General features: G+C 32.5%; 4 protein-coding genes and 1 long non-coding RNA gene across 6 annotated transcripts; 1 reads left to right on the top strand and 4 right to left on the bottom strand.

Annotated features, from left to right (window-relative positions):
• Positions 1-2,076: 2,076 nt before the first annotated feature.
• LOC102627272 (uncharacterized) lies at positions 2,077-5,460 on the bottom strand. Its single transcript, XM_006479163.4, has 2 exons — positions 4,338-5,460; positions 2,077-2,981 (listed from the first exon to the last, which is right to left on the bottom strand). The coding sequence occupies exons 1-2, from the start codon at positions 5,119-5,121 to the stop codon at positions 2,332-2,334; spliced, it is 1,434 nt and encodes a 477-aa protein (XP_006479226.2). The 5' UTR covers positions 5,122-5,460; the 3' UTR covers positions 2,077-2,331.
• A 4,322-nt stretch (positions 5,461-9,782) lies between these two features.
• Positions 9,783-12,793, bottom strand: LOC102626803 (uncharacterized). 2 transcript variants are annotated; one of them, XR_008052788.1, is made up of 7 exons: positions 12,480-12,793; positions 11,320-11,519; positions 10,574-10,714; positions 10,400-10,480; positions 10,182-10,309; positions 9,977-10,084; positions 9,783-9,939 (listed from the first exon to the last, which is right to left on the bottom strand). XR_008052788.1 is itself a non-coding variant. In XM_006479161.4 (6 exons), the coding sequence occupies exons 1-6, from the start codon at positions 12,706-12,708 to the stop codon at positions 10,045-10,047; spliced, it is 819 nt and encodes a 272-aa protein (XP_006479224.3). In that variant the 5' UTR covers positions 12,709-12,793; the 3' UTR covers positions 9,783-10,044. The 2 variants fall into 2 exon arrangements, 1 of the variants encoding a protein (XP_006479224.3); XM_006479161.4 differs by having other exon boundaries at positions 9,783-10,084.
• Positions 12,794-17,104: 4,311 nt separating this feature from the next.
• Positions 17,105-18,968, bottom strand: LOC102626017 (dimethylnonatriene synthase-like). The gene is made up of 2 exons (XM_006479158.4): positions 17,980-18,968; positions 17,105-17,873 (listed from the first exon to the last, which is right to left on the bottom strand). Exons 1-2 carry the CDS (start codon positions 18,925-18,927, stop codon positions 17,244-17,246), a joined length of 1,578 nt encoding a protein of 525 aa, XP_006479221.2. The 5' UTR covers positions 18,928-18,968; the 3' UTR covers positions 17,105-17,243.
• On the top strand, positions 17,568-23,799 carry LOC127900994 (uncharacterized). Its single transcript, XR_008052972.1, has 2 exons — positions 17,568-17,717; positions 23,566-23,799. It is a non-coding gene; the product is annotated as an uncharacterized LOC127900994 (long non-coding RNA).
• LOC102626501 (dimethylnonatriene synthase-like) lies at positions 23,005-24,798 on the bottom strand. Its single transcript, XM_006479160.4, has 2 exons — positions 23,790-24,798; positions 23,005-23,721 (listed from the first exon to the last, which is right to left on the bottom strand). Exons 1-2 carry the CDS (start codon positions 24,735-24,737, stop codon positions 23,092-23,094), a joined length of 1,578 nt encoding a protein of 525 aa, XP_006479223.2. The 5' UTR covers positions 24,738-24,798; the 3' UTR covers positions 23,005-23,091.
• Positions 24,799-26,027: the final 1,229 nt, after the last annotated feature.

The raw sequence follows: 26,027 nt of genomic DNA, 5'->3' as shown, positions 1-26,027 counted from the left end.
AGTTAAAATAAATAGAATCAGTCGAGAAATTAGGGCTTGAATATCTTTTTTAAAATGTAAAGGAGATTTTTGTCCATTTCCTTAAATGTTTGGGGTTTAACCGTCTTTTTCCCTTTTATATTTTACGCGGTGAATAGATTAATTATATGTTTACATTTTGGATTCGGATTCTGAAGTGGGAAATTCTCATAATCAATTATTTACTTTTCTTTAGAGTGGAAAGACTAGGAGTCTCACATCGTGAGTCTCACTCATTTTTTTAGTAGGAGTAGTGGAGATTTCACTCCCACGTTCAATTCCAAAAATTCCCTTAACAAGTCTAAAAAATTACAATCTTACCATATATAAAATGGGCCAAAATTTTTTAATTTTAAAAAATTAAAATAAATTTAATAGAAATGTTTAACTTACATCAGTAAAAATACTAATAATTATTATTATTTTAAATAATTAAAATTAACAATAAAAATAAATAAGTTACTGTACAAATATAATTTCTTTTTATTTTCTAATTAAAAGTTACCTATTTTTTATATAATGGTAAAACTATAATTTTTAGCAATTTACTTCTAATTTAAGACAAAAAAAAACACATAATTAGTATTTTGATTGACAATCCACACTCTTCTTCTGGTATAAATAAACATGCTACTCTTACTTCTACTCCACTCTTATAATCCCAGAATTTCCACTACTCAAGGTTCTCACTCCCATTCAAAAAGTAACCATAGGATAATTCTAAATGTTCATAATGAAGGGAAAAAAAATGTTAGGGTAAGTTTAAGTTTTTTGAGTTTTATTATAGTAGAGAAGAAAAAAAGCCAAAAGGTGGGTTTTCATTTTTTGTTTTCTCGACTCAAACCCAAAAGCCAAAGGCATGTGTGTTATTTGATAATTTTAGATTTTCCACTAATTTTTTGACACATGTTGAGCTTTAATATGAAATCTAATGCAACGCACCAGTCAAACCATATTAAAGTTGTAAGTCAACAAAAGTAAAAAAAGTATCAAAATATACTTCTAACAGAAGGAGGTGTTAACATACATTCTTCAAATGGAAGGAGTCTGTGACTATCTCGACAAACTTTAGGGTGTTAGTGGCTTTTTCCCTTTCTTAATGTAAAATATTGAGTTCTAATTGGAACACTTGTCATAATGTAATTGCTCATTAAGTCCATTTCATTAATCATGATTATAACTTTGGTGATTACAGACTTTTGATGTGTGGCATAGGGCATGACAATCATGACCGCCGCACCCACAAGATTATCTATCATCGTTACGGTTTACAAAAGTAATTATTACTATTTTTGCCCATTGCGGGGGCAGGGGTGGAAATAAGGGCCCGATTAGGTTGGTATGTATTATTACTATTATCATGTGTGACCTATCATCAACCACCATGTGTTAAAATTTTATTATCTAATAGTGAAAATGTTAATTATTAAAATTGGTAATTGAAAGATACGTCAAATACCAAATCACTTCAAATGCAATTTTTATTTCCTAAGTATAACATTGATTTTTGTACCTTTTAATACAACTATCATAATCGGCACAAAAAACAAAAAAAAAAAAAAATTGTAGGTAACATAGATGACACTTTGGTTACTTTGATGTACCGGCTCACCCGAGGTGTTGGGCTCGTCCGACTTCCTGAGGTCATTTCTGGGCTTCTTGTTAGCTTATGCTAGGTCCTTCTTGTTTCTCCTTGAGGCCCAAGCACTTAAAAATCTTTTCAATTTACACTTTTTCCCCGGAACCGTGAATTTACAAGTTAAAATTTTACGACCTTCAAGTCTTCTCCCTGATGGCAGCGAATCCAGAATTGGCAGCCAGTCGATAACAGTCAGAAAGCAGATTCGGGAATCGAAGCAATCATTAGAGCAAGAGTGATGAAAAAATGGGGCAACAAGTGAACCTGACGTCCTGATGTGTTAAATAAGTATCTACATATTAATTTTTATAGAGCAAGCTTCCTTTTGTTCCAGTGTTATATTATTTTATTACACGAGAACGGGTTAGATTTCCACGTTGCCACTCGTCGAGTTCAATGTAAACAATGAACAAATTAGCTTCAAGGAATAGCAGGACAAATTATGCCACTTTAAATCCTCTCCGTTGATACAATTAGATGGAGAAACAGGAAAAAGAAATGAAAAAAACTTTAGATGAGTCTCTTCCATTCATTTGTTAGGAGGAGCTCCAGTTAAGTTAAAAAAAAGTACAAATTAAACCGTCGCCATATCTCATAAGCCTTGCAGAAAAGTGATGACTGGATAAATTGACATGTGAAGGGAATTTCATAGCACCACTTTTGCGGCATCATCATCAAATGGCAGATGGAATGACAGTAATGTGTTTCAGAGGCTGCGATACATCTGTGCCTCCAGCATGCAGCACAAACTCAGCCGGTGAGAATGAGGTTCCATGGCAGACACAGACAATGCTGACCTCCGTTTTCGTATATCTGTACAGAAACCCATTAATGGTTTTCCCATTGGGACCATTCCCTGTTGTTGAAACACATGGCATATGAGGAAGGGAAGGTGTATTTTGACTCTGAATTTGCGGTTTGGGAGGCTTGCCCACGTCCTTCTTCGATTCTTTTGATCCAGTGGGGGACAGATTTTCGGTAGTTGAGACAGGATTCTGAGAAGAGGCTCCATGAAGTTCTGTTGCAACTTCTTCCTTAGGTTTAGCCGGGCTGCAGTCCACCGCATTTGATAGAGCCGTTTGCTGCACAAAGTTTGTGGTACAGTTTGTAGGTGGGCTGCATTGGGCATCCTTAGATGATGTCTTTGGCTTGCCACTGTTTGAGGGACAATTTGTCATTTCGTCATAAACTTGAGCAGTCTTCCTGTGTGGGGATGTACTGTGTTCAGATTGGCCCTTCGTATCATCTGCCTTCGAATTTTGCAATTTCAATTGCTCTGGTGGAGAGTGACTTGAATGGCTTCTCGTATCACTACTGCCGCCACCTGAAAATATTAGCAAACAATCACTAGTCTTGGTTTCGAAGGTTGAGTTCTTCCAATTTGCAGCAAAGATCAGTTTGAAATATAGAGGTATAGAAACCTTGGTGAATCAGCTCATCTAAAAGCTGAATATAAATCCTTAGCAGTAATTCAAAGAAGAACTAACATCTTTGAAAAAAAGTAGTCTCCACTCTCCACTCCACAGTTAACCAGCATCTTAAGCTGGTTTGACGTGCATGGTTTGATCAAGTCCGCTTTATGACTCAAAAAAGTCTAAGAGGGAAGGAGGGGAGGCAAAAAAACTAACGTAAAAAAACTAAAATCAATATTCATCAAAGGCAGCACTATCAGCGTTGCAATCTAGATAGTGGGAGGGAAAGAAGTTCAGACCAGCTTACAGAGATAAGCTGTCATGGATGAAATTGAATCGTGGATGACATCTTGAACATATGGTTGCAACATTCAAATAATCATCCCTAAATAAAGCCACTCTTGCAGCAATATAAATGCCTCAGAACCTAAGTGCACAGATGGAAAATTTAATATCCAGTTTCTGCATATTACACAAATGCTTACGTATTCTCCTTTACATTTACAGCTCTTATGGGACGGCGAGTAAGAAAGGAAAATCCCCGTATCTGTGATGGCTGAGGGACAGAAGGGACAATGTTAGCCATAGCCCCTTCCAGATCACTTTCATTTATATCGGCTGTGATGTAATAAAGTATTAATTTTAAAATTCTACTGGAAAAACAGCACCACACAAACCAAGGCCATAGCCTAAATGCTACATTGTTTATAACTTATAAATTATAACAACGGAGATCTCAGATAAAAATATTTAATAAAGAAAAAATTGGGAGATCAAGATTGGTGTGGTAATCATCTCCAAAAGTTAAATTTCCTCATTTTCTGAGATCTTGGACTCAATTGATATCCCATTAAGAAATAATGCCTTCATTTTATTTAGAACACGAGAAATGCAGTCGAGTAATTCTTTTGGCACCAAATTAATAATTTATATCATCAAAGAATACATATAGTGATTGAAATAACGAAACAAGCATACCCAGTTTGAGGAATATCAAATCTTGAATATTTACATTTACCAGGTCCCGCTAATCGAGAGCCAGACAACTGTGTAAAGTCTAAAATTTTCTACCTTCTCAGTTTTCAGTTTCACAATTCAAAATGTTTTCCATTTTTCACGTGATTCTCGATTAGTGGGATTTACAAATGATATGAACGTCAAGGGTCCATCTAGATAGCATTTATTTGGGGGAAAAAAATTAAAACCAAAGAATGAATGAAAAATAAAAGGGAGAAGAAGCAACAGTTATCACAGATAAAAGAATGTACCTTCATGAGAAGAGCTTCTGTAATCCGAAACCGCAGAGGAACCGGGCGATCCATTGGACCCTGCTTTCCAACTATTCTGGTCGGAAGCACACCCATTACCCATATTGCGACCCGACTCCTGACCCGACTGAAAGGGCCTAAAACTCCGATTCACCACCGACTGCACCTGATAATTCCCAACACCTTCACCACCAGCGGGCCAGCACGGCACGACATTCAGACAAGGATACTGAAACCCATTTGCAAACTGCACGTACTGTAACGGCGGATACGGGTACATAACCGGACAGACTGTAGAATTGAAACCAACATTTTGTTCTACAGTTAAATTCAAATTCACATTTTTCATCTCCATATTGCTTCTGGGCCCCCTTTCTCCTTCTTCTTCGTCTTCTACTCTACTTTTCTTGCACTCTCGCTGTTGCTCTTTAGTTTCAAGCTCTGGTGATTTTAACCACATCTTGTTATCGAGGCCGACTCCATAGCCACTGCTATTAATATTGTTACATGATATTGTTCTTTTCTTTTGCTGTTTTTCTAGTCGTTTCCTCCTCGCTTCCAGTCTCCGTAACGCCTCAAACTCTCGCTTGCTTTCAACCTGAAGACGATCACTATTATTATGATGACTTTCTCTCAGATCTGAACCGGGTGGTTCGTTCTTCGTCATCGCGTGACTCGGGTTCTGCCTCTCCGACCTTTGAAAACCGCCGCCTATCGACAACCCTAACTCAAGCTCGATCTCTTCTTCCCGTTTTACCCCTATCATTTCAGAATTTTTCTCCATTCAACGACACATAAGCTTCCAGCTATAGCTTCATAATGATGCACGATATCCTAGTGTTATGTAACGTCTTAAAAGTTGAAATGTCCCCGATTCTATGAGGAGAGAAAATTTGAGAGACAAACCAGGGGAAGGAAAGAAGAAACAACGCCACGTGGCGAGATGGGAGAAGTCGAAAGGAACGGTGGTTGACACGTAACAGATACCATGCGGGGATATCTTAAGCGCTTTCAACGTAAAGCTGCTGGTTTAAAACAACTGTTTGCAAACGTTAATGACTTTTTTTAATCCGTCAAATTTAGCGGGAAAGCGCTTTTGGTGTTTTGTTAAACTCAGATGAATCATCAAACATGCTCCTTCAAATTAAAAAACGAAAAGTCCATCGAAGATGCCTGTCTGCTGTTTCCACGTGTCGCCTTTGCATGAAGACCGAAGAAATTATACACCTGTTTGTTTCTGGTATCGTTAATAACAGTACGGGTGTCTCTAGTATACGGACACGTGTTTTAGATCTTCCCTGTCCCCTCAAATCTCGACCATCGTTTCCTCTTTACGAAATTGCAGGCAGAGAAGGCTACGTATCGGCATTAGGTGCTGACACGTGTTCGGCAGTATGGTGGAAGTGGGCCCGAGTGCCCGTGCGCAGGTTGGTCTGAATCAAACACGTGGCTGGAACTGATTGTATCACAGCTCAGCAAAATCAAGTTGCTTTGCGTCTTTTCAGATATTAACGTGAACGTGTCGAGTTGTCCGTATCCTGGGGTTAAGGTAATACGTGGAACCAGCGGTGTGGATAAGGAGGCTGAGTGGTCTTTAGGGGAACGGACACGTGGAGATAATTTACGGGAAGGTAAGCGATTAGAGGATCAGGTTGGGCCCGACTAGACCGCGGCCTTTGAAAGTCTTGCGACTAAATGGAAACTGGAACGACGCATGGAAGACACGTGTTTTTGTTGAATAAGTTTAACAGAGGATCACGAGGTGCGGGAAGCCGGAAGAGTCTAATAGAGAAAATTAACCCTGCATGATGATTGCACATGTGGGCTCCACGTTTAAGTTCTCTGGGATAGCCTCATCGAACATCTTTTTGGATTTTTGTCATTAACGTCTGTTAAATTGAAGTTAAAGTTTTATTAATATAATTTTTTATTTATATGATCAAATTTTTATTATATATATATATTTTTTTAATTTTATTTAAATTATTATTTAAATTTTATATTTATTATATATTTTTTATTTTATTTTATAATTATAATTATAATTATAATTATAATTTTTTTCCACAATAACTGTAGTTTAAAAATTATAGCATCTCAATGCAAAATAAAACTTAGGTGGGCTTATTTCACATTTTCTTTACCTTTTGAATAATGATATAGCCACAAACTCTTGTACAAATTTATTTTGTACAAACTGATGTGGCGTTAATTCATTAGTTGAATTAAATATCTCTTGGCCCACATGATTTATTTATATTATTTTATATTTTCATTCAACTAATGAATTAATAACACATCAGTTTGTACAATATAAGTTTGTACAAGAGTTTGTGGTTGTATCATCACTCTTACATTTTCCCCATAACTTTTTAAATAAAGATTATTTAAGTAAATAATAAATTTAAATTATTAATAAAAGTTTTTATTAAAAATTATAAAAAAGTATTTTAATTAAAAATTTTAAAAGTTATGTTATAAAAAATAAAAAATAAAATAATTAATAGGTATTTTACATAATTTAACCTTTGTAAAAATTTCTCAAATCTTTACTTTCGAAGCCCTAAAATTCAAATCCTTTTGCTAGGCAAAATAACTTATTTAATCTCAAAAACTCTACTCAGTACTTATTTTGACATAGCCAGTGGCGAAGCTAGCACTATTTTTTGGGGTGGGCTAGATTTTTTTTAAATTCAATTACTTCCCAAAAAAAATTTATATATAAATGAAATTATTAAAATACAATAGACAAGTAAAAAATTAATAATAAAACTATAAAAGTACAATGTAAATAAAAAAACACTATCAACGAAATTTTATCCGATTCTTCAAAAAAAAGAAAAACTCATATATTATCGTATCTGAATTATATTGTGTTCGATACTAATGTATTAGAGAATTATTAATTATGCGGGTGCAGCAAAGGCTGACCGTCGATCATGAGATGGCAACTTGATGACTTGAACAACTGAGTTTTGGGAAATTTAGACTTTGGATAATTGGATCAATTAGTTAGGGATTTGAGTGAGTTTTTCAATTTAGAGAAAATAGATATTGACTCTAATTATTAGTTATATTTTTATATTTTACTATATATTTTTTTAAAAGAGTAAATTTATAATTAATTATTTTTTTTTCAAGAAACTAACCTGGGCTACAGCCCTGGTTAGCCTTCTTCGTAGCTTCGCCCCTGGACACAGCTTATCTAGTAGTCATAAGTGCTTATTTAATCTCATAAACTCTTATCAAAATTTTTATTATTATTTGAATGTTTTTTAAGTAAAGTTTTTGAAGATTAAATAAGTTGTTTTGAATTTACTAGCAAAAACTCAAATTTTGGGCTGAAAAGCTTTTTTTAATATTAAAATATTTAAAATATATTTTACTTATCTAACAATTTTATTTTATTCTTTTCATAACATAACTTTAAAAAAATTTCTATTAAAATAATTTTATAATTTTTAATAAAAACTTTCATTCACAACCAAACAACTAAAATATTTTAGGTAAAAACTCTACTTATAAAGCTCTATTAATAAAAGATCTATTTAAATAAATTATATTTGATAAGCTATATCAAATAAAGCAATGAAATAAAACTAAATACCAAAAATTTAAAAAGAACTTTTGAGATAAAATAATTGCATATAATTATTAAATAAACCATACTGAACATACGTTAAGTTGGGTACAAATACAATTTCTCATCTTTTGTTTTAAAAAAAAATTACCATCTAGAATATAACGAAAGTTGTTGCTTCATGACCAATGGTGAAGGTGAACCAATATTTTAGTTCAATGGAGACTATGGTACGTTTGTAAGAATGGATTAGACTGGATTAGCTCTTATAATTAGATTGGATTACATTGTATAACATAGTATTATTTTTTGTTTGGTATAATATCATACATAACCATGTTAAGTTTAATTTAATGAATCTAAAATAACTATTTAAATAATATATCATTTTTTAATCATATTACTATTTGTTAAATTTGATATTTAAGTATCAATATTAGGTAAATAAATAGTTGAATAATTTTTTAAGTTCAATATATTTCATAGTAGTTAAAATAAATGACTGAATTAAAATTTTGTATTAATAGTAAATTTAGATTATACAATACGCAGTCCTATCGAAACCCATGTGAAAATAGAAATTAATAATTTTATAAATGTTGGACAAAAATTTAAGCTAATTTATGAGTTTTTATAGCCGAAGATAACTCTAAATTAGACTAAACTTTTTTTCACTTTCAAATTAGTCTAATCTCACCTTATCCAACATTCGTTGCCTATAATTCAGAAATCATAAACTTGAATAAAACTGTTGCATAAAATCAGTATAATTTATAGGGCAAAGGATGAGAACTCTAATAGAAAAACCATAAATTTAGTAGGTCATAATACAAAATCTAGAACAATAAGACGGTCGAACATAAAATATACAAAAAAATGAAAAAGGTTGGGAAAATTTCAATTGGCATCTTATTGTTTCTGATAATTTTTCTTTAGCTTATCGCTGTATAAATTCTTATGCCTAGACCATGACTAACTATTTCGTAGCGACTTCTTATATTTTAGTTCAACAGTGTCATCATGCCTGAGCTGATTGCTCTTAATTAAAATAATTAGGAGAAAGTCATAAGAGATAAAACAAGGTATTTTGCGAATTTTACAAATGTTGTGTAAATCTCTACTTAGATGCGAGCCGTAACAAAATGTTTTGGCAATGAATTTTGCTACCGTTGATTTCTATTTCAAATGGTTTTACTAAAAAAATGATTAAAAGAGTTTAGTTTTTCATACCCCTCTAAAATTCTTATAAAATAAAATCCCATTTTTGTAAGCATAATTTTATTACTAGTTGAGATTATGTTAAAGGACAAATTAAATTAAAATGTCTTTACACTCAATTATAAAGCCTACTATATTTAAATTTTAACATATTATTATATAATTAATTTTTATAAAATTGAATTTAATTAGAAATCTATGAAGAAATAAATTCTCTATCAATTGATATTTATTATGAAAAAATATATTGAAAATTTAATTAATTTATTCTTAGATGATATTTGAATTTAATTAAAACTCTATTTTTTTTAATGTAAAAATGAAAATATATTAAACTGAAAAGTGAAGAGTTACAAAAGTATAATCAAAACTCTATTGTGTCTTACTAGAGTTTGATAAGAGTATTCATAAGATCATTTAAAGATCTTGTGTGTGTGTGTTTTATTAATATCGTATGAGTAGGACTAAATTTAATTATTTTCAAAAAATATATATATATATATATCACCAGAGCGAAGTATAAAAAATCACCAGCCCTTAATGTAGAATTAGAATTATTGATTTTCCACAGGATCAAGAGATTCATAAAGCATTAAGGGCTGCAAAAGCAAGTGTAGGATTTAAAAATAGAGATAAGTTTGCGACGCTTCTGTCAAAGGTTTTGTGGATATAAATTAATCGTTCATTCAGTCCTCATGAGCCATGAAAAGATGGTCATCTACTTTTCTAACGTAACCCAGACCGTTTATAAAGCCAGAAGCACTAGCAAGATTAAAATTTAAACTGCAAAATTAGGACGAAATGCCCCTTAACTGCTGCCCCAAACTTTGAACTAAAATTGAAAACAAGTGATCTAATGGTACATCACTGCATTTTAGTTACCTTCTCAAGAAACGGAAAATCAAAAATTTAAACAGGCATCCGCATGAGAAGTTGGCCTTCCTTTAAACTGCAAAATCAAGGATGGATAATTATGAACGAAAACCAAAATACACACTGTGCAAGGATTATATAGAAACCGAAAAAGAAAAATTAAGGGTATATACCTTTTGATGTAATAGTAACAAAAGTCAGCCAAGATGAATGTCTGAACCATTTCCGCAAGAAAAGCTGCTGGAAACCAGAGGTATCCGTGACCAAGTAAAAACAGATACCTCCCTCTTGTCTCAATAAGCTGCATATGAATCACAATGCATTGTGTTCTTAGAAATAGATTATCACAAGGAAAATTAAAAAAGGTTTATATATTGTTTTAGAAACTAACCTGCAAAATCCAATGAGCAAAGGACAAGAATCGAGCAACACCCAAGGCAAATACATAATGGGATGTAAATGGTTCAATCATCTGAAATCATGTAACAAGAACAGCACCAAGTTACTAAGTGTAACACAAACAGTTGCTAAATTTAGTGGTGAGCAAAAGTGCAGGAGATTATACTTTAGCATTCTGCATCAGTCGAAGTTGAGGCAGCACTGAAACAGATTCTACGTACACACAAAATGCCCACAGGATCCCGCTCAAGTTTATGAGTCGATTATAAGGGTGGACTATGAAAGCAAGGATAGCACTAGGCACCGCCTGTCATCAAGTTTGAAGAGAACTTGATTACTGCGATAAACTTATTTCATATATACACTCTTTGTCAAAGAGTTCGAGTTAATAACGATTGTTGTTCTTTTCCAAGCAGGCGGATGCAGAGCATACTACATAAAATTGAACCATCAATGTTGATAGTAATAAAATAATATTACGTTTACACTTAAAACATACCTCAACTCCTCAAGTATATAACACACATTAAGAATCCAAGATAGCTTTCATTATTATAAATGCATCATTATTAAAGAGAAAGTCACATTGAGATCAACACAATAGAAGATACCCAGACAACTTTCAAACAGGTAAATCAGCAACTCAAAAATTATGGTAAATGATAACACATAGTATCTCCTATTAAAAATTTTATTGAATTTATAGACAAAGGATAGGTTCTTTAGCATCAGTTGCTTTTGTTTGTTTCACACACAGCCAACTTATGGATTCACATCTGGAACATAGTCACACAAAGCTTAGTGAAAAAGACATATTATTTGACACTTTTTTCCCAATGAAATTCTTTGAACAGTTTTCAAACAAAATTTAGATAAATGGATCATGATATGACAATAAAACAATGCACATACTATGTAGTATATAGGAAAGTTATCTAGCTCCTTGATGTAGGTTGACTTCAACTTGAACCGTATCATATATATAACCCAAGCAGTGGACGCGAGGGTTGCAAAATCTAGCACGGTGTGAATATCAGCCTCCATAACTATGCTGCAGACCAATCTCAGAGCTAGGAACATAGCTGTGAGTTCTTGAGTCTTTAGCGAAAGACCTGATCAAAAAGACAAAGAAAACTGATAATTGAAAAGCCCATATTGACATTGTGATATTGCCAATTGAAACTTTAATCATGGGAAAGGTATTATCTCCTATTACTGCATCATCAAAATTATGATTCTACTTGTCATAAATGAAATTATCAAGATTTTATTCTGATGAGTCCAAAGATTTAGGATTGAAAGAAATTGATCATGGGATTTCACTTCAAATGATCCATGACCGGTAAAAATCAAAACTATGGATCTGTGCAATTGCTCTATTAGTCTTATACATACTACCAAGGAAGAACTAAGAACTGTTTTTTTTTTTTGGTTAATGTGTTGAACTATTTGAACCTCTTCAAGCAAAAAGCTTCGTGCCAATGCAGAGGATCCTACCAGTCATATTATGTAAAGGAGCCTAACAGAGTAACAGGTCTATGTAATCATTTATTTTCAATGAAAATTGAATGTAAAAATGTTGCCTTTACCAAGAATATGTTCATGGACTTGAGTTCCTAATCTAAACTCTCATTAGCCCCAAAATCCAGTCATCTACATACGAGACAACAATTAAATATTCTTAAAACCCTAATTCAGCAATCTGAAACTAAATTTCATGTTGACTAATGCATCTATTTTATTTTTACATATTTTCTTCATAAAGTTGTACCTTTTTCAGTGTGTGCACAGTTCGGTTTTGTTCGTTGGTTCGCATTCAAAAATATATATATATATTTAGAAAGGTTTGCATCGATGGGACCCAATAACCATCAAACATTAGCCCCTATTATTTATTATTCAAACTCGGGCAACCCCAGATGCGAAACATGGGCACATGTGTTTTGCTAAAAAGTATAACTGAAGCAAGAAAAGTAATCAATTTCGAGAAAAAAAAATCAAAATTCTAAATAATTGTAAACATAAAAGAAAAAAAGAATTAAAGGGGAAAATATTGATGTATATGATAATACCAGAACAGGTATTCTTGGTGGTGAGCTTGTAAATCAAGACCATGATCCCAGCAGCATGAATGGCTTCAGATGCAACGAAGAAATAATCATGATTTTTAACAAAAAGTTTCATGGCCACCAAAGAGCACACGGTAAAAACCACAGCCAGGCAGCTCTTCACCTTCGTCGGCTGCCTCATCAGCCATATTAGCACCGCATTCACAGGCGATTTCCCCCTCCTCGTCCCCATTTTCCTCTTCCTTTTTTCTTCTTCTAACGAGAGAAAAACTGATGATATTGGGATAACGATAAATTTAAAAACAACAATTAAATATTTATTTTGTGATATGCGTTTTGATAAAGATGGCGACGACGGAAGGGCCGTTTCGTAGAGACACGAAGGGTGCATGCAGTTGGTGAAGTGGCGTTTAATTTGCTTCCATGTTAGGTACCAATAATAGTTTGCCACGTGTATAATTTTTCTTGGGACACAGCAGATATGATCCCGAAGTAGGTGCTTTCCCCGTTTGGTAATGTTCGATTGGCACATTTACTGTTTATTAATTTGAATATGTGGGCCTGTTGACTTTTCGATGACTTTTCTTTGTTTTTCTTCTTGTTAGAGCTGATGTTGGCCTGCATGGCTGTGCTTTCAATGTACACCGTTAGATCTCTAATCAACGGTCATATGGATAAATTAATTATCACTGGCTGTAGAGATTGTACAACATTGATGGTCAACATTGGGGTCGTTGAGTGGGGTCATATATGGAATAAAACTTCCATTTGCCTTGACGGGGCATTAATTAGAGGGAAATTTATAAAATTGGCCATAAAATTTTTGTATTTTTTAACTTTAATTCCCTAAAGTTTTTTCTATCATAATTAGTCAAACACCTTATTTTTTGACTAGATTACCCTCATCATTTTCATCAAATTTACAAAGACATGCCACTTTTTTAGTTCCAGCACAACTAAATATGGATCTTCCTCAACAACTTAACAAACATTCATCACTCTCGATAAATCAATGGCATAATTGAATATATAATCATCAATGGGAGAGCTTCTTAAAATTAGTTTATGCTCTTATACAATGTAAACCTTTAATCTATTGATTTTATCAACTAAGTTCGAAATTAAAGTGGGTTTTGTTGCAAATGTTGTTATTTTTCATTCATAAAACAATGTGATTTGTTAAAGTACTTAGTTTGAGTTGAGAAATGAAGAAAAATCATTGAAAATACAGAAAAATCGGGCAAAAAACGAAGTTCAGAACAAGTGAGACAGGCAAGTGGGACAGGTGCATGTCTCACATAAACGTACTGCATTTATGTGCGACAGGCACTTGTCCCACTGCCTGTCGTACATAAATTCATGGATTTTATGGAGTACATGATTTTGGATTTGATTTGTCTCGTCATAAGCTTCGAAACGGTATATTATACGCCTAAAACGAACACATGTAGTTCAAGTTATAGCTTTCGAAACATATATGAAATTTAGTGAGACATGCAAGTGGGACAGGTGCATGTCTCACTAAATTTCATATATGTTTCGAAAGCTATAATTTGAGCTACATGTGTCCGTTTTAGGCGTATAATATACCATTTCGAAGCTTATGACGAGACAAATCAAATCTAAAATCATGTACTCCATAAAATCCATGAATTTATGTGCGACAGCCAGTGGGACAGGTGCCTGTCGCACATAAATGTAGTGCGTTTATGTGAGACATGCACATGTCCTACTTGCCTGTCTCACTTGTTCTGAACTTCTTTTTTGCCCGATTTTTCTGTATTTTCAATTATTTTTTTAATTTTTCAACTCAAACTAAGTACTTTAACAAATCACATTGTTTTATGAATGAAAAATAACAACATTTGCAACAAAACCCACTTTAATTTCGAACTTAGTTGATAAAATCAATAGATTAAAGGTTTACATTGTGTAAGAGTATAAACTAATTTTAAGAAGCTCTCCCATTGATGATTATATATTCAAATATGCCATTGATTTATCGAGAGTGATGAAGTTTTTTGAGAGTGATGAATGTTTGTTAAGTTGTTGAGGAAGATTCGTATTTAGTTGTGCTGGAATTGAAAAAGTGGCATGCCTTTGTAAATTTGATGAAAGTGATGAGGGTAATCTAGTCCAAAAATAGGGTGTTTGTCTAGTTATGATAGAAAAAACTTTGAAGGGTTAAAGTTGAAAAACGCAAAAATTTTATGGCCATTTTTATAAATTTCCCTTAATTAGATGTAACGTTTTAGATTTTATTTCATGAAAATTGATAATCGTTGTGTATCACATGTTACGAAATCACGTCCTTTTGGTTGTTATTTGAACAAAAAAAAAATGTAGTTTTCATAGTAATTTTGTCTTTCTTTCGTTCGGGTGTGATGGACGATCAAATATAAATGCCTTAGGATAATACTACGCATTTTAAAATTTTATCTCAATAAATAAGACATGGGATTTTAAATTAAATGATGATATATGTAATGTGACATTTATCGGATAATTGATAATTTTTCACTAGTTTAGTTTAGAATAGTTTGATAATATTGCAATTTTCAATATAATTGTTATTTACTGTACTGTAAAAATAATCATCTGTAAAGATAATCAGTTAAATATTTGATAAATTTTATTTTTAAAATTCAATGAATTTAAAAGCAGTTGTATATATTTAGTAAATTTTACACTTAAACTAATGTAAAAATATAAATGACTAAAAGAAATATATTGTTGAATACAATCTATTTGCACATTCATAAATATGTATATAAAATATTTTTATTGTGTATATATAATAATTGATAACTAAAATAAATATTTTAATATCATTAATTTCATTTTTATTTTATTATTCCAACATAATTGGTAATAATATTATCTCTTTAGACTTAATAATTTTATTTTTTATTAAATTAGTGATATTATCTTACCATCTATTTGATCAATGTTATATCATTCAGAATGAAATTTTAAAATATATGTCTAAAACTACTCTTTAATAACGATATTGAGTACTAAATGAACAGTCAGGAATTCAGAGCTAGGCACTTACATCTTAGACAATCAAGCTCCAATGTTCATTAATTGGATCTTCTTACAAAATGGCAAAAAACAGTATTGTGAAAGCTCTCTATAATTATATTATTGGACCAATTAATTTTATCACTACAAGGAGGTTATAACTTAGTATAGGTTTATTACTTAGACTTAATTATCCTTAATGCAAGTAATATAAATAAGAATGCATTAATAACTAATTAATGGAGCATGTCAATTCCATAAAACTCTAAACATGCTTGAAAAGTTAGAAATATTTTGACTGACATTAATAAAAAGGTGTTCATATTAACAAGTTATTATGTACCTACACGTTCAAAGATGTAGTAACAATTTAAAAAATAAATCATTATCTCAAAAAAAATTTAGAAAAATATTTTATTCTATATTAAACTTTTAATGTAGCAATTTAAAAAATAAATCATCATCTCAAAAAACTTTAGAAAAATATTTTATTCTCTATTAAACTTTTAATATGGCACATGTATTTTTGTAATATACATATTATTATTATTATTATGTGGAGACAAGTTATTTAAAATATAATTTTTATAACTTATTACAATTTAAATTTTATTTCTATTTGTAATTAGCCCAAATTAAAACTATAATTTTTTTTTATGATTAAACAAAGATTTTACTCATGTAAAATATTGCTGGAGAGAAATTTTACTGTACTTTTGGAGTTTTGGTTTCTATCATGCGGACGAAAGTTAACCATACTACCGTTGCGTGGTTCACATGTTATGAAAAGTTACAGTCGCCTTAAAGTCATCGTCTGTTTTGACATTTTGTGCCATTTCATTCTTGACGATTGACTTTGGTTCACATTGACAAGTCCTCTTGAAAACGACACGAGACCTCGTGGATCACAACATGATTTCTTGTATAAAACTTAAGTTGCAACTCGTTTGATCCAAAAAGGACAAAGTTATGGTCCCTTTGCGATTGTCGTAATGTATCTGGCTCCTTCTTTATTTCAAGCAATTAGAAATTTCATTAAAACAAGTAGTCAACAAGCGTTACAGCGACACAATAGTAGAACTTTGATAAATTTTTTAATACTTTGAGATGGTACTCATACAATAAAGCAAATACTACTGGAATATGTATATATTTATTTTGAAGAACAATCGTGTAATTAATAGTTATGTAAAACTTAATTACATATGTTATACATATATTAATTAATTATATTATTTTCTATCTAACTTCTTATAATAATAAAATAATTAATTCATAATCAATAAGCGCATAGATTAGTTGATATGAGATTGTTATATTTTAACTAAGGTCTTTGGTTCGAGATTTGATAATGCAGTTACGTTAAATACTTGTTGGAATAGTTTTGTCTCCCGGCTCGAATTTAGATTAGTTAGGGATACTAAATGATTTAATACAAAAAAAAAGTAAATGATTCATAGACATAAGGGTGATTTAGTATGCTGGCCGAGAGAGAGGGGGGGGGGGGGGGGTTCTTAATCGTTTCAACCTATTGGACGTAAATCACATATGAATCGGATTTCCATTCTTTCAAATGGATCGAGTCCATATTATTTTTTAAAAAGAAAAGTTTTATTATATTTTGTTGTCTTTAGACTGAGATACGTACATCCGTCGCAAACTCCAGGCAGTTAGGGCACAACTTGACATTAGTCAAGCAGCTTCATAAATTTTCAAACATAAAAAAAAAAAAAAAAAAAAACTTCAGAGGCGTTGATAAAGATCATCAGAAAGGCGCGGTTTGATGACAACTTCAAGAGGGTTCAATTTAGGCAAGGCAATGCCCAAGCCTTCCTGCATGTCAACGGGTATACCCCCTACGGTTGCCAAATCAAACCCCTGAAGAATCCGAGCAAGCGTTAATTGAACAATCTGCAAGCCAGATGTCATTCCAGGGCACGATCTTCTTCCGAAGCTGAACGGAATATACTCAAAATGTTGAGTGTTGACATCAACATCAGCATGAGTTGTCAGAAACCTTTCTGGTCTGAACTCGCACGGATTTTCCCACATCCGAGGGTCTCTGTGCAGCTTCCATATGTTCACGATCAAACGCGTGCCTTTCGGGACATGATAGCCACCAATTTCACAATCTTCCATGGCTTCCCGAATTCCTGTTACAGGACCCGGTGGGTAAATCCGTAGAGTTTCTTTGACAATGGCTCGAAGGTATTTTAGGTTCTTCATATCTGACTCGTTTACCCATCTATCTCTTCCAACATGGACGTCCAACTCTTCCTGTGCCTTCTTTAGCTCTTTCGGGTGATTGAGTAACAAAGACAGTGTCCAAATTATTCCGAGATATGTGCTTTCTGAGCCTGTAAATATTAGAATCTACGGAATAATTTTGATTAGTTGTATGAGTTTCCGTCTCAATTGTTTACCATTGAATAATTATCATTTATGACTAGAAAACAGAAAATTATACAATCAAACTTACAAGAGCTGTTGCTTTGATGACAGTATCCCTCGTATGACCACTCATCACAGTATTGTCTTCAATTTTCGATAGCAACACGTCCATGAAGTCACGTTCACCACTGTTACCTTCACCCTGTAATTTTCTCTGGGCATGTTCTTCAAGCCAGTTGCCGATCACGTCGTCAATTTTCTTTGCAGTCCTCCGCATAGAGCCTATGTGACCCTGAAAATCAATCCATTCAAGCCACGGTATGGCATCTCCCAAAACAAAAACCCCTGTCAGATACGTAGCTTCTTTTATGGCTCTATTGATACGCCATCCCTCGCTGCCTTGTTCACCAAATTCTCTAGCTGAAAATCTCTTTCCGGCTATCAGTTGTAGGCTTATATTGAAAGTCAGTTGTTCTATTAACTTGCTGATCACCACCTTCGCAGGATTGAATGCGTTTTCTGAGCAAAGTGAGTACAAGTCTTTGATGAAAGTGTCAACTTCTGAGTAGCGAACGTGCTTTAGCAATTCAAGCCGGTGACCGGAGAGCAGATCTGTGGTGGCTATTTTGCGAATATCACGCCAGTACTGGCCGTAGGGAGCAAGCGCAAAAACGGCGTTGTCGTAACCCAAGTACTTGCCTGCTGCTATACTTGGCCTTGTGGCCAAAACTCTGTCATTGGTAGTGAAGCAATCCTTCACAATTTCCCAACTGCTCACAATCAACGTTGGATGCTTGCCGAGCCTGAGGGAGTAGATGGGGCCATATTTGTCAGCAATGGCTCCGAGTATTTTGCAAACAGGTTCTTCGGCAATCAGAAGAGGCAAATGGCCGATGAGTGGCCATGCCCCAAATGGTTCGGGGGCTGTATTTTTCTTGCTTTTGTTTTTGGATTTTGCTACGATTCCCCATAAGATATAAAGAATCAGCAAAGCTAAGAGCTCCAAAATTGCTAGCTTGAAAGAAATAAAATCCATGGTGGTTTGGGGAGAGTATTGTGGCAAAGCTACATATGACTTGCACTACTATTTATAATAGATTTTGAGTTATTAGGTAGGCGTCAGTCAAATAATACTTTACATATTTCCTTATTTTATTTGTGAGGTGGAGATTTCGTGAAGCATATTAAAAAAAAAGAATTTGGTTACGTTGAAACCGATCTAAGATAGAAAACGCATTAAAATCTACGCGATTAAATTTATAATTTATTTTTTATTATTTATCACTTTATATATGTGTGGTTGTGATTTGTGTTATATTTTAAAGCAGCTCTAAGATAATGATTACCTAAAAAAAAGAAAAATTATTCATTGTCCACCCGTTTTTTCATCATTTTTTTAAAAATACACAATTTTTTTTTTACAGCGCTTCGCCCAAAGTTAATATTTTTTTCATTAGTCCACTTTCGTTATAACACAGTTAGAACTTTGCTGACATCATAAGGGTAAAATTATCATTTCACAATGATACAGTGGTGGATAGGTGCAAAATAATATAACTTTAAGTGAAGTTCAGCAAAAAAAAAAAAAATTAAGAATAATGCATTTTTGAAAAAATACAAAAAAAAGTGGTAGGTAGATAATTTATCTTTTATATTTGTGAGTAAAAAAATTATTTATACAATATTCCGTTAGTTTTCAAAACCGTCTCTAAATGAAAGTGGACAAGTAAAAAAATATATAACTTAAGATAGATTTTAGTAAAAAAAAATTATATATTTTTTAAAAAATTAAAAAAAACAAGTGGTACATAGATAATTTTCCAAAAAAATATCTTAGGCTATGGCTGTTGCGCAGATGAAATCATTTCTGTGGTAAAAAACGATTTGTTTTCTTCCAAGGCGGTTGTTGAAAGATCTGCTGTATGTCCATACTTCGTTGGTTTAGATTAGAGATTTTTTTTTTTTTTTTGGCCAAATTAATTTTATTATGCTTCGGAATTTGTGGTCTTGAAGGTTTGTTGGTCCACTTGCAATGAATAGATTATCTCATGGTTCGGCAGAGTAGAGAAAATCGAATAAAATGTGATGTTATGCTGTTTTAACATGTTTAACGAGCTAAATCTCATAATTATTGCACTTATAGGAGTTTACTGAATTTGTTGAAATTAGATCAACATTATTTCTAAGTAGCAATTTAAAAGGATAATCTATTAAAAATAAAAGTTAACAAATAAAGAGTGGGTGACTATTAAACTGGAATACTCTTTAAGATTTTTCTTGCTTTTTCTTCCTTCGGTTATTTCTTTCCCACTGTATAAACTAAACTGTGATCAATTAATATGCTCGTTGTTCAAAATAGCACTACTCTTAAAAAGTAAAATTCAAAAAAAAAAAAACACTGAATTACCATCGTATATAAGGTTTGAAAATTCAATTCCATTTATAGTAGGCTATTTTGAAATTAATTAAATAAGGCAAACAAACTAAGATAACCCAAAAAAAAAAGAAAAAAAAAACTCAAATACAATAGCTAAATAAGACAAACTCAGCTGGCATGGAAAGTCAAAATTGAAAAATACTTCAAGAGTTATAATTGCACATTAGTCGCCTTCACTTAGAAAAAAAAAAAAGAGTTTGTTTGTGATAACCCACTAATGTGCACATTAGTCGCATTAGTCGTTTATTATCATTTTAAACGATCATTTACATGAATAGCAATAACCTTTTGAGAAATTGAATTACGTAAATGAACATTTAATGATTGTTTAGTTCTTAGCAAAAAAGACACGTAATCAAGGTCCATTCGCATGGGAAAAAAAGTGTCGATAATTAATGTTGGATGGAAAAAATGTATTATGATAATTATATCTATGAAATGGATGCAAGATGAAAATATTTTATTTAATTTTACTGTGTTGTACTTAAGAGTAAATTACACAATAGGTAATTTAGTAATAATATTTTTTTATTAAAAAGTGAGTATATTAAGTACTTAAGTGAGTTCAACTAATCTTACTTATATATTAAAACAATTTTAGTGATAAATTCAATCATCAATAGACCTTAAATTGAAAAGAAAGTAAAATAAAGAGAGAGATTTAATTGATTTATTCTAATATAAAATTTTCAAAAATAACATTGATTTTTTTGCAATTATATTTTGATGCTGGTTGTGTTTACACTTTAAAGCCAAAGATCGTACGGTGTAATTACTCAAAACTCTTAAATAGATACAGACCAAGTTAAAACCCGCATCACTATCGAGTATGAAAGTGAGAAATGGCTATGATTGTGAACATGTGGCAGGCGACATTTTGGTGGGGCCATGGATCTATCCTGCGAACTGAAAATTGATGAAATTGAAGGATCATCTCAAGTATGGATCTTCTGGTAGTGGCTGGTGAAGCCCCAGCTGTCAAATTGGATCATCGAGTTATATTTGTGTCGTATTAATTTTGTATCGTGTTAAATTTAATAATTATGTCAAACACGATTTATTTAATAATCATGTCAAAATATTGAGATCTAAATCTGGTACAAAAAATAAACGAATTACCCAATAACTCGCTTAATAATTATATGTTTAATATTAAACACACACACTCACAAATATATTGATATTATAAATTATACATATGTACCAAAATATTACACATTTTATACTATTGAAGTTTTAATTATATATATGTAAATAATATGATATATCAATATTATAAAATATACATGTCTACTAACATTTTACATATTTATACTATTAGAGACTTAGAGTTCTAAATCTAAATAAAATTTTATAAATTAAATATTATATATGCTCATCCTTAAAAAAAATAGATAATCACATCCAATATTTGAGTTTTGATGATAAAAACCTACAAATTAATTTTGAATAAAAAATATAATATTTTCATTGATCAAGAATAAAAAATGGATTAAAAATTTTAACACTAACCCAACACAGAAAAAAATTGTGTCAACCAAAATCCAACTCATTTAATAATCATGTTAAATTTGACAACTCATACCTATTTATTCATGTCGTGTTAAATTTTACTAGCTCTATGTGGAGCGACGTGAGTTTTGGTAGTGTGTGGTTATCTTTAATTTGTGACCATGGAATTTATTAGAAAGAGTAGGACTATTGGCACCCCTCCAAAATTCTTCTGAAACCCCTTTTTCAATAATGCTAAGCTTAATGCCAAAAATACCCTTATTCTAAATAAACACATTTAGTTTGTGAATCTTTTAATTTTCTATTATTTTCTCCCTCCTCACAAATAAACTTTTATGGTGATAAATTTCTTGATAAAAATCAATTAATTAAATAAAATATCTATAAAATTATGATGTAAAAATTTTATTATGAGCCTTAAAAAAAGGTAGATAATTTTTTCAGAATGTGTTTTGTTTATTATCAATAGATTATCTTAGTAATTGAAGAACAATTTATAGAGAATTTGAGAAAAAAAATTATATGTGTGAGTTTGATAGAAGAGAAAATACAAAAACTTTTTTTTTAAGAGAGAAAATATAAAAGTTTAAAGTGAGAGTATTTGTCCTTAAATGTAATTGTAATAGAAGAGAGTTTTAAAAGGATTTTAGAAGGGTGCCAATAATCCCAACTCTATTAGAAAATGTTATTAATTAATGGGTTACGTTAGTTTCATGGGGTGGTGGTGCCCAACCCCTACTTCAAACGAGATTTGTTAAAAAAAAAGAAAAGAAAAGAAATGTTATTAATCAATGGACAGTCACCATTTTTGACCATATGTATAGAAAAAAAAAAAAAAAGAGACCAAATGTGACAGTGAGAACAAATTGAAGAAATTCTAATTAGATTGATATTTATAATATTTAGGAATGACTTAATTAATTTGTATTCTAGTTTAATTAGGTTTTCTATTTAGAGTTTCATTAATTAGGCCTAGCTTATTTGAGTTGTATTCCTCTAATCTAGATATATGTCTTATTAAAATAGATTTTTCTATTCAAATTAAGATAAATCTTAATTAATATAGATACGAATTTTTTGTAGCTTTCTACAAATGAACTTTGATTGCGTGTCTTTTGAATTACGTGTATTATCATTTAGTTCTTAGCGAAAAAGATCGTTCACTTAGAAAAATGTTATTGCGCATTAGTCGCCTTCACATTAGTTCTTTCTGATAATACACGTAAATGATCGTTTAAAATGATGAAATCTTCAAATGCATCGAAAAAGATCCTCAGCGAGGCGAGGTTTTATGATAACTTCAAGAGGGTTCGATTTGGGCAGGGCAAGGCCCAAACCAATCTGCATACCAACAGGTGTGCCCCCCACGGTTGCCAAATCAAACCCCTGAAGAATCCGAGCAAGCGTTAATTGAACAATCTGTAAGCCAGATGTCATTCCAGGGCACGATCTTCTTCCAAAGCTGAACGGAATATACTCAAAATGTTGAGTGTTGACATCAACATCAGCATGAGTTGTCAGAAACCTTTCTGGTCTGAACTCGCACGGATTTTCCCACATCCGAGGGTCTCTGTGCAGCTTCCATATGTTCACGATCAAACGCGTGCCTTTCGGGACATGATAGCCACCAATTTCACAATCTTCCATGGCTTCCCGAATTCCTGTTACAGGACCAGGTGGGTAAATCCGTAGAGTTTCTTTGACAATGGCTCGAAGGTATTTTAGGTTCTTCATATCTGACTCGTTTACCCATCTGTCTCTTCCAACATGGACGTCCAACTCTTCCTGTGCCTTCTTCAGCTCTTTCGGGTGGTTCAACAACAGGGACAGCGTCCAAATTATTCCAAGATACGTGCTTTCTGAGCCTGTGAGGATTAAAATCTGCAAATATGTGTACGGATTCAGTTATTGTTGCTGACAAGCAGAGAAAATTATAAAGTCAAACTTACTAGAGCTGTTGCTTTGACGACAATATCACGTGTATGTCCGCCCATCACAGCATCTTCTTGCAGTTTTGAAAGCAACACGTCTATGAGGTCACCTTTACCATTATGGCCTTCGCCCTGTAATTTTTTTTGAAGATGTTCTTTAAGCCAGTTGCCGATCACATCGTCAATTTCCTTAGCAGTACTCTTCATAGATCCCACATGACCCTGAAAGTCAATCGATTCAAGCCATGGTATGGCATCTCCCAAGACGAAAACCCCGAATAGGTGCGTTGCTTCTTTTATTGCTCTGTTGATACGCCAAGCCTCGCTGCCTTGTTCCTCATAATCTTTAGCTGAAAATCGCTTCCCAGCTATCAGTTTCAGGCTTATATTGAAAGTTAACTGCTCGATTAACTTGCTGATCACCACCTTCGCAGGATTGAATGCGTTTTCTGAGCAAAGTGAGTACAAATCTTTGATGAAAGTGTCAACTTCAGAGTAGCGAACGTGCTTCAGCAATTCAAGCCGGTGACTTGAGAGAAGCTCTGTGGTGGCTATTTTGCGAATATCACGCCAGTACTGACTGTAGGGAGCAAGTGCAAAAATGGCGTTGTCATAACCCATATACTTGCCTGCTACAATTTTTGCCCTTGTAGCCAGAATTCTGTCATTGGTAGTGAAGCAATCCTTCACAATTTCCCAACCGCTCACAATCAATATGGGATGCTTGCCAAGTCTAAGAGAATAGATGGGCCCATATTTATCGGCCAATGCTCCAAGTATTTTGCAAATTGGTTCTTGGCCATTTAGCAGAGGCAAATGGCCGATGAGTGGCCATGCCCCAGATGGCTCGGGGGCAGTATTTTTCTCTCTTTTGTTTATAGATTTTGCTATGATTCTCCAAAAACAATAGACAATTAGCAGAGATAAGAGCTCAAAAATTGCTGGGGTGAAAGAAGTAGAATCCATGGTGATTTTGCATGGGATTTGCAGTCCTATTTATAGTCGAGTTTATAGTTCAAGCTTCACCTTTCACTCTGGAAACAAATTTTGGCACCTAACATTTAGTTTTGTAGTTTTCAAATAAAAGTTGACAACAACAATAAATATGATTTTCAAATTATAATATTTTTAATAAAAATAATAAAGATGTTATAGATTTTTCGTCGTACAAATATAAGATGAAATTAATTTAACTTTTAAATCACAATAATAAATATTTATCAAACACCTTAGGTTTAAACTCAACCACAAAATTAAGCATTACCTTAAAAATTCAATATGTGGCTAAAATTAATCTAAAATTACAAAATTACTTCAAAATCCAACGTGACAACTTTGCGTATTATTATTTTTCACTGGTACTATACCTTCTTATAGTTTAAAACTAGTTGAATCATTTTATTTTTTATTCATTAGATAGTTAGAAATCAATAATCTTTTGTTTTTTTTAATTTCAGTAGTTGTTCAAAATATCAAATTAGTAGATTCAGAAAAGATGAAAATAACCCCAAAAATTAATAAGGAAAACACTTGACTGATCCGATGATTTTTCCTTTTGTCAAAATCTTTACATGCTAGCATTTTTTTTTTTTGTTTAATAATTTCCTACTTGTTAGATACTTTATTAAGGTGTATGAAAGGAGGAGTTATTATTATTATTATTTGGTTTCAAAATTTTTGAGTTGTCGGTGATGAAGAAGGGGCTTACGTTTGGAGTTTTGGAGTTAAGAGACGTCTGCGATTTTTTAATGTTCAAAAGATGTCTTGTATTTAAAGGCCAGTTAAGAAATTTTATTAATGAGGACATCTTAGCCGTAGAATCTTTTAAATACGACGACGTGTCATAATCGCATTAAAAGCTTTTAAAAAAATTATGTAGTGCATCCCTGCCTGACCTCACGTTATCAGTCAGATTCTTGTTTTATTTGTGAGTGATGAAGCCGTCTAGGCGTCTACTACTGCCTCGTGCCTCCTCGTGTTTCATGCTGGTAAGTTGAAATGTCAAAATACGAACAGCATGTTTAAGATGAGAAATACTTTGGATAAGGTCGATCACACATTAGAGTTTAGAGACGCTGACGGATGTTTTTATAATACTACATAGTTCCACGATAAAAATAATTGTCACGTTTTAACACCCCAAATTTAATGAGTTCAGTTGCCAACGACGTCGTAATCTATCAACTCAAGCCTAATGGGTTTTATTTAAAAATATTACATTTACGTAAGTCATATATTAAATACAAATAGTACAAG

This window comes from Citrus sinensis, chromosome 3 (assembly GCF_022201045.2).
Source record: "Citrus sinensis cultivar Valencia sweet orange chromosome 3, DVS_A1.0, whole genome shotgun sequence".
In the NCBI taxonomy this organism is placed as follows: Eukaryota; Viridiplantae; Streptophyta; class Magnoliopsida; order Sapindales; family Rutaceae; genus Citrus; species Citrus sinensis.
Note: the sequence above shows the minus strand (reverse complement) of the source record. Positions and strands in the feature narration are given on the sequence as shown.

Excerpts from the sequence above, each read along its gene's own strand:
- LOC102627272 (XM_006479163.4), bottom strand. The coding sequence starts at position 5,121 with ATGGAGAAAAATTCTGAAATGATAGGGGTAAAACGGGAAGAAGAGATC. Across the intron at positions 2,982-4,337 it reads CAGAAGCTCTTCTCATGAAG|GTGGCGGCAGTAGTGATACG; the intron begins GTACATTCTTTT and ends TAATATTTTCAG.
- LOC102626803 (XM_006479161.4), bottom strand. The coding sequence starts at position 12,708 with ATGGGGACGAGGAGGGGGAAATCGCCTGTGAATGCGGTGCTAATATGG. Across the intron at positions 11,520-12,479 it reads CACCAAGAATACCTGTTCTG|GTCTTTCGCTAAAGACTCAA; the intron begins GTATTATCATAT and ends CTTTTTGATCAG. Across the intron at positions 10,310-10,399 it reads TTGCTCATTGGATTTTGCAG|CTTATTGAGACAAGAGGGAG; the intron begins GTTAGTTTCTAA and ends ATTCATATGCAG.
- LOC102626017 (XM_006479158.4), bottom strand. The coding sequence starts at position 18,927 with ATGGATTTTATTTCTTTCAAGCTAGCAATTTTGGAGCTCTTAGCTTTG. Across the intron at positions 17,874-17,979 it reads TCATCAAAGCAACAGCTCTT|ATTCTAATATTTACAGGCTC; the intron begins GTAAGTTTGATT and ends ATTATTCCGTAG.
- LOC102626501 (XM_006479160.4), bottom strand. The coding sequence starts at position 24,737 with ATGGATTCTACTTCTTTCACCCCAGCAATTTTTGAGCTCTTATCTCTG. Across the intron at positions 23,722-23,789 it reads TCGTCAAAGCAACAGCTCTA|ATTTTAATCCTCACAGGCTC; the intron begins GTAAGTTTGACT and ends ACATATTTGCAG.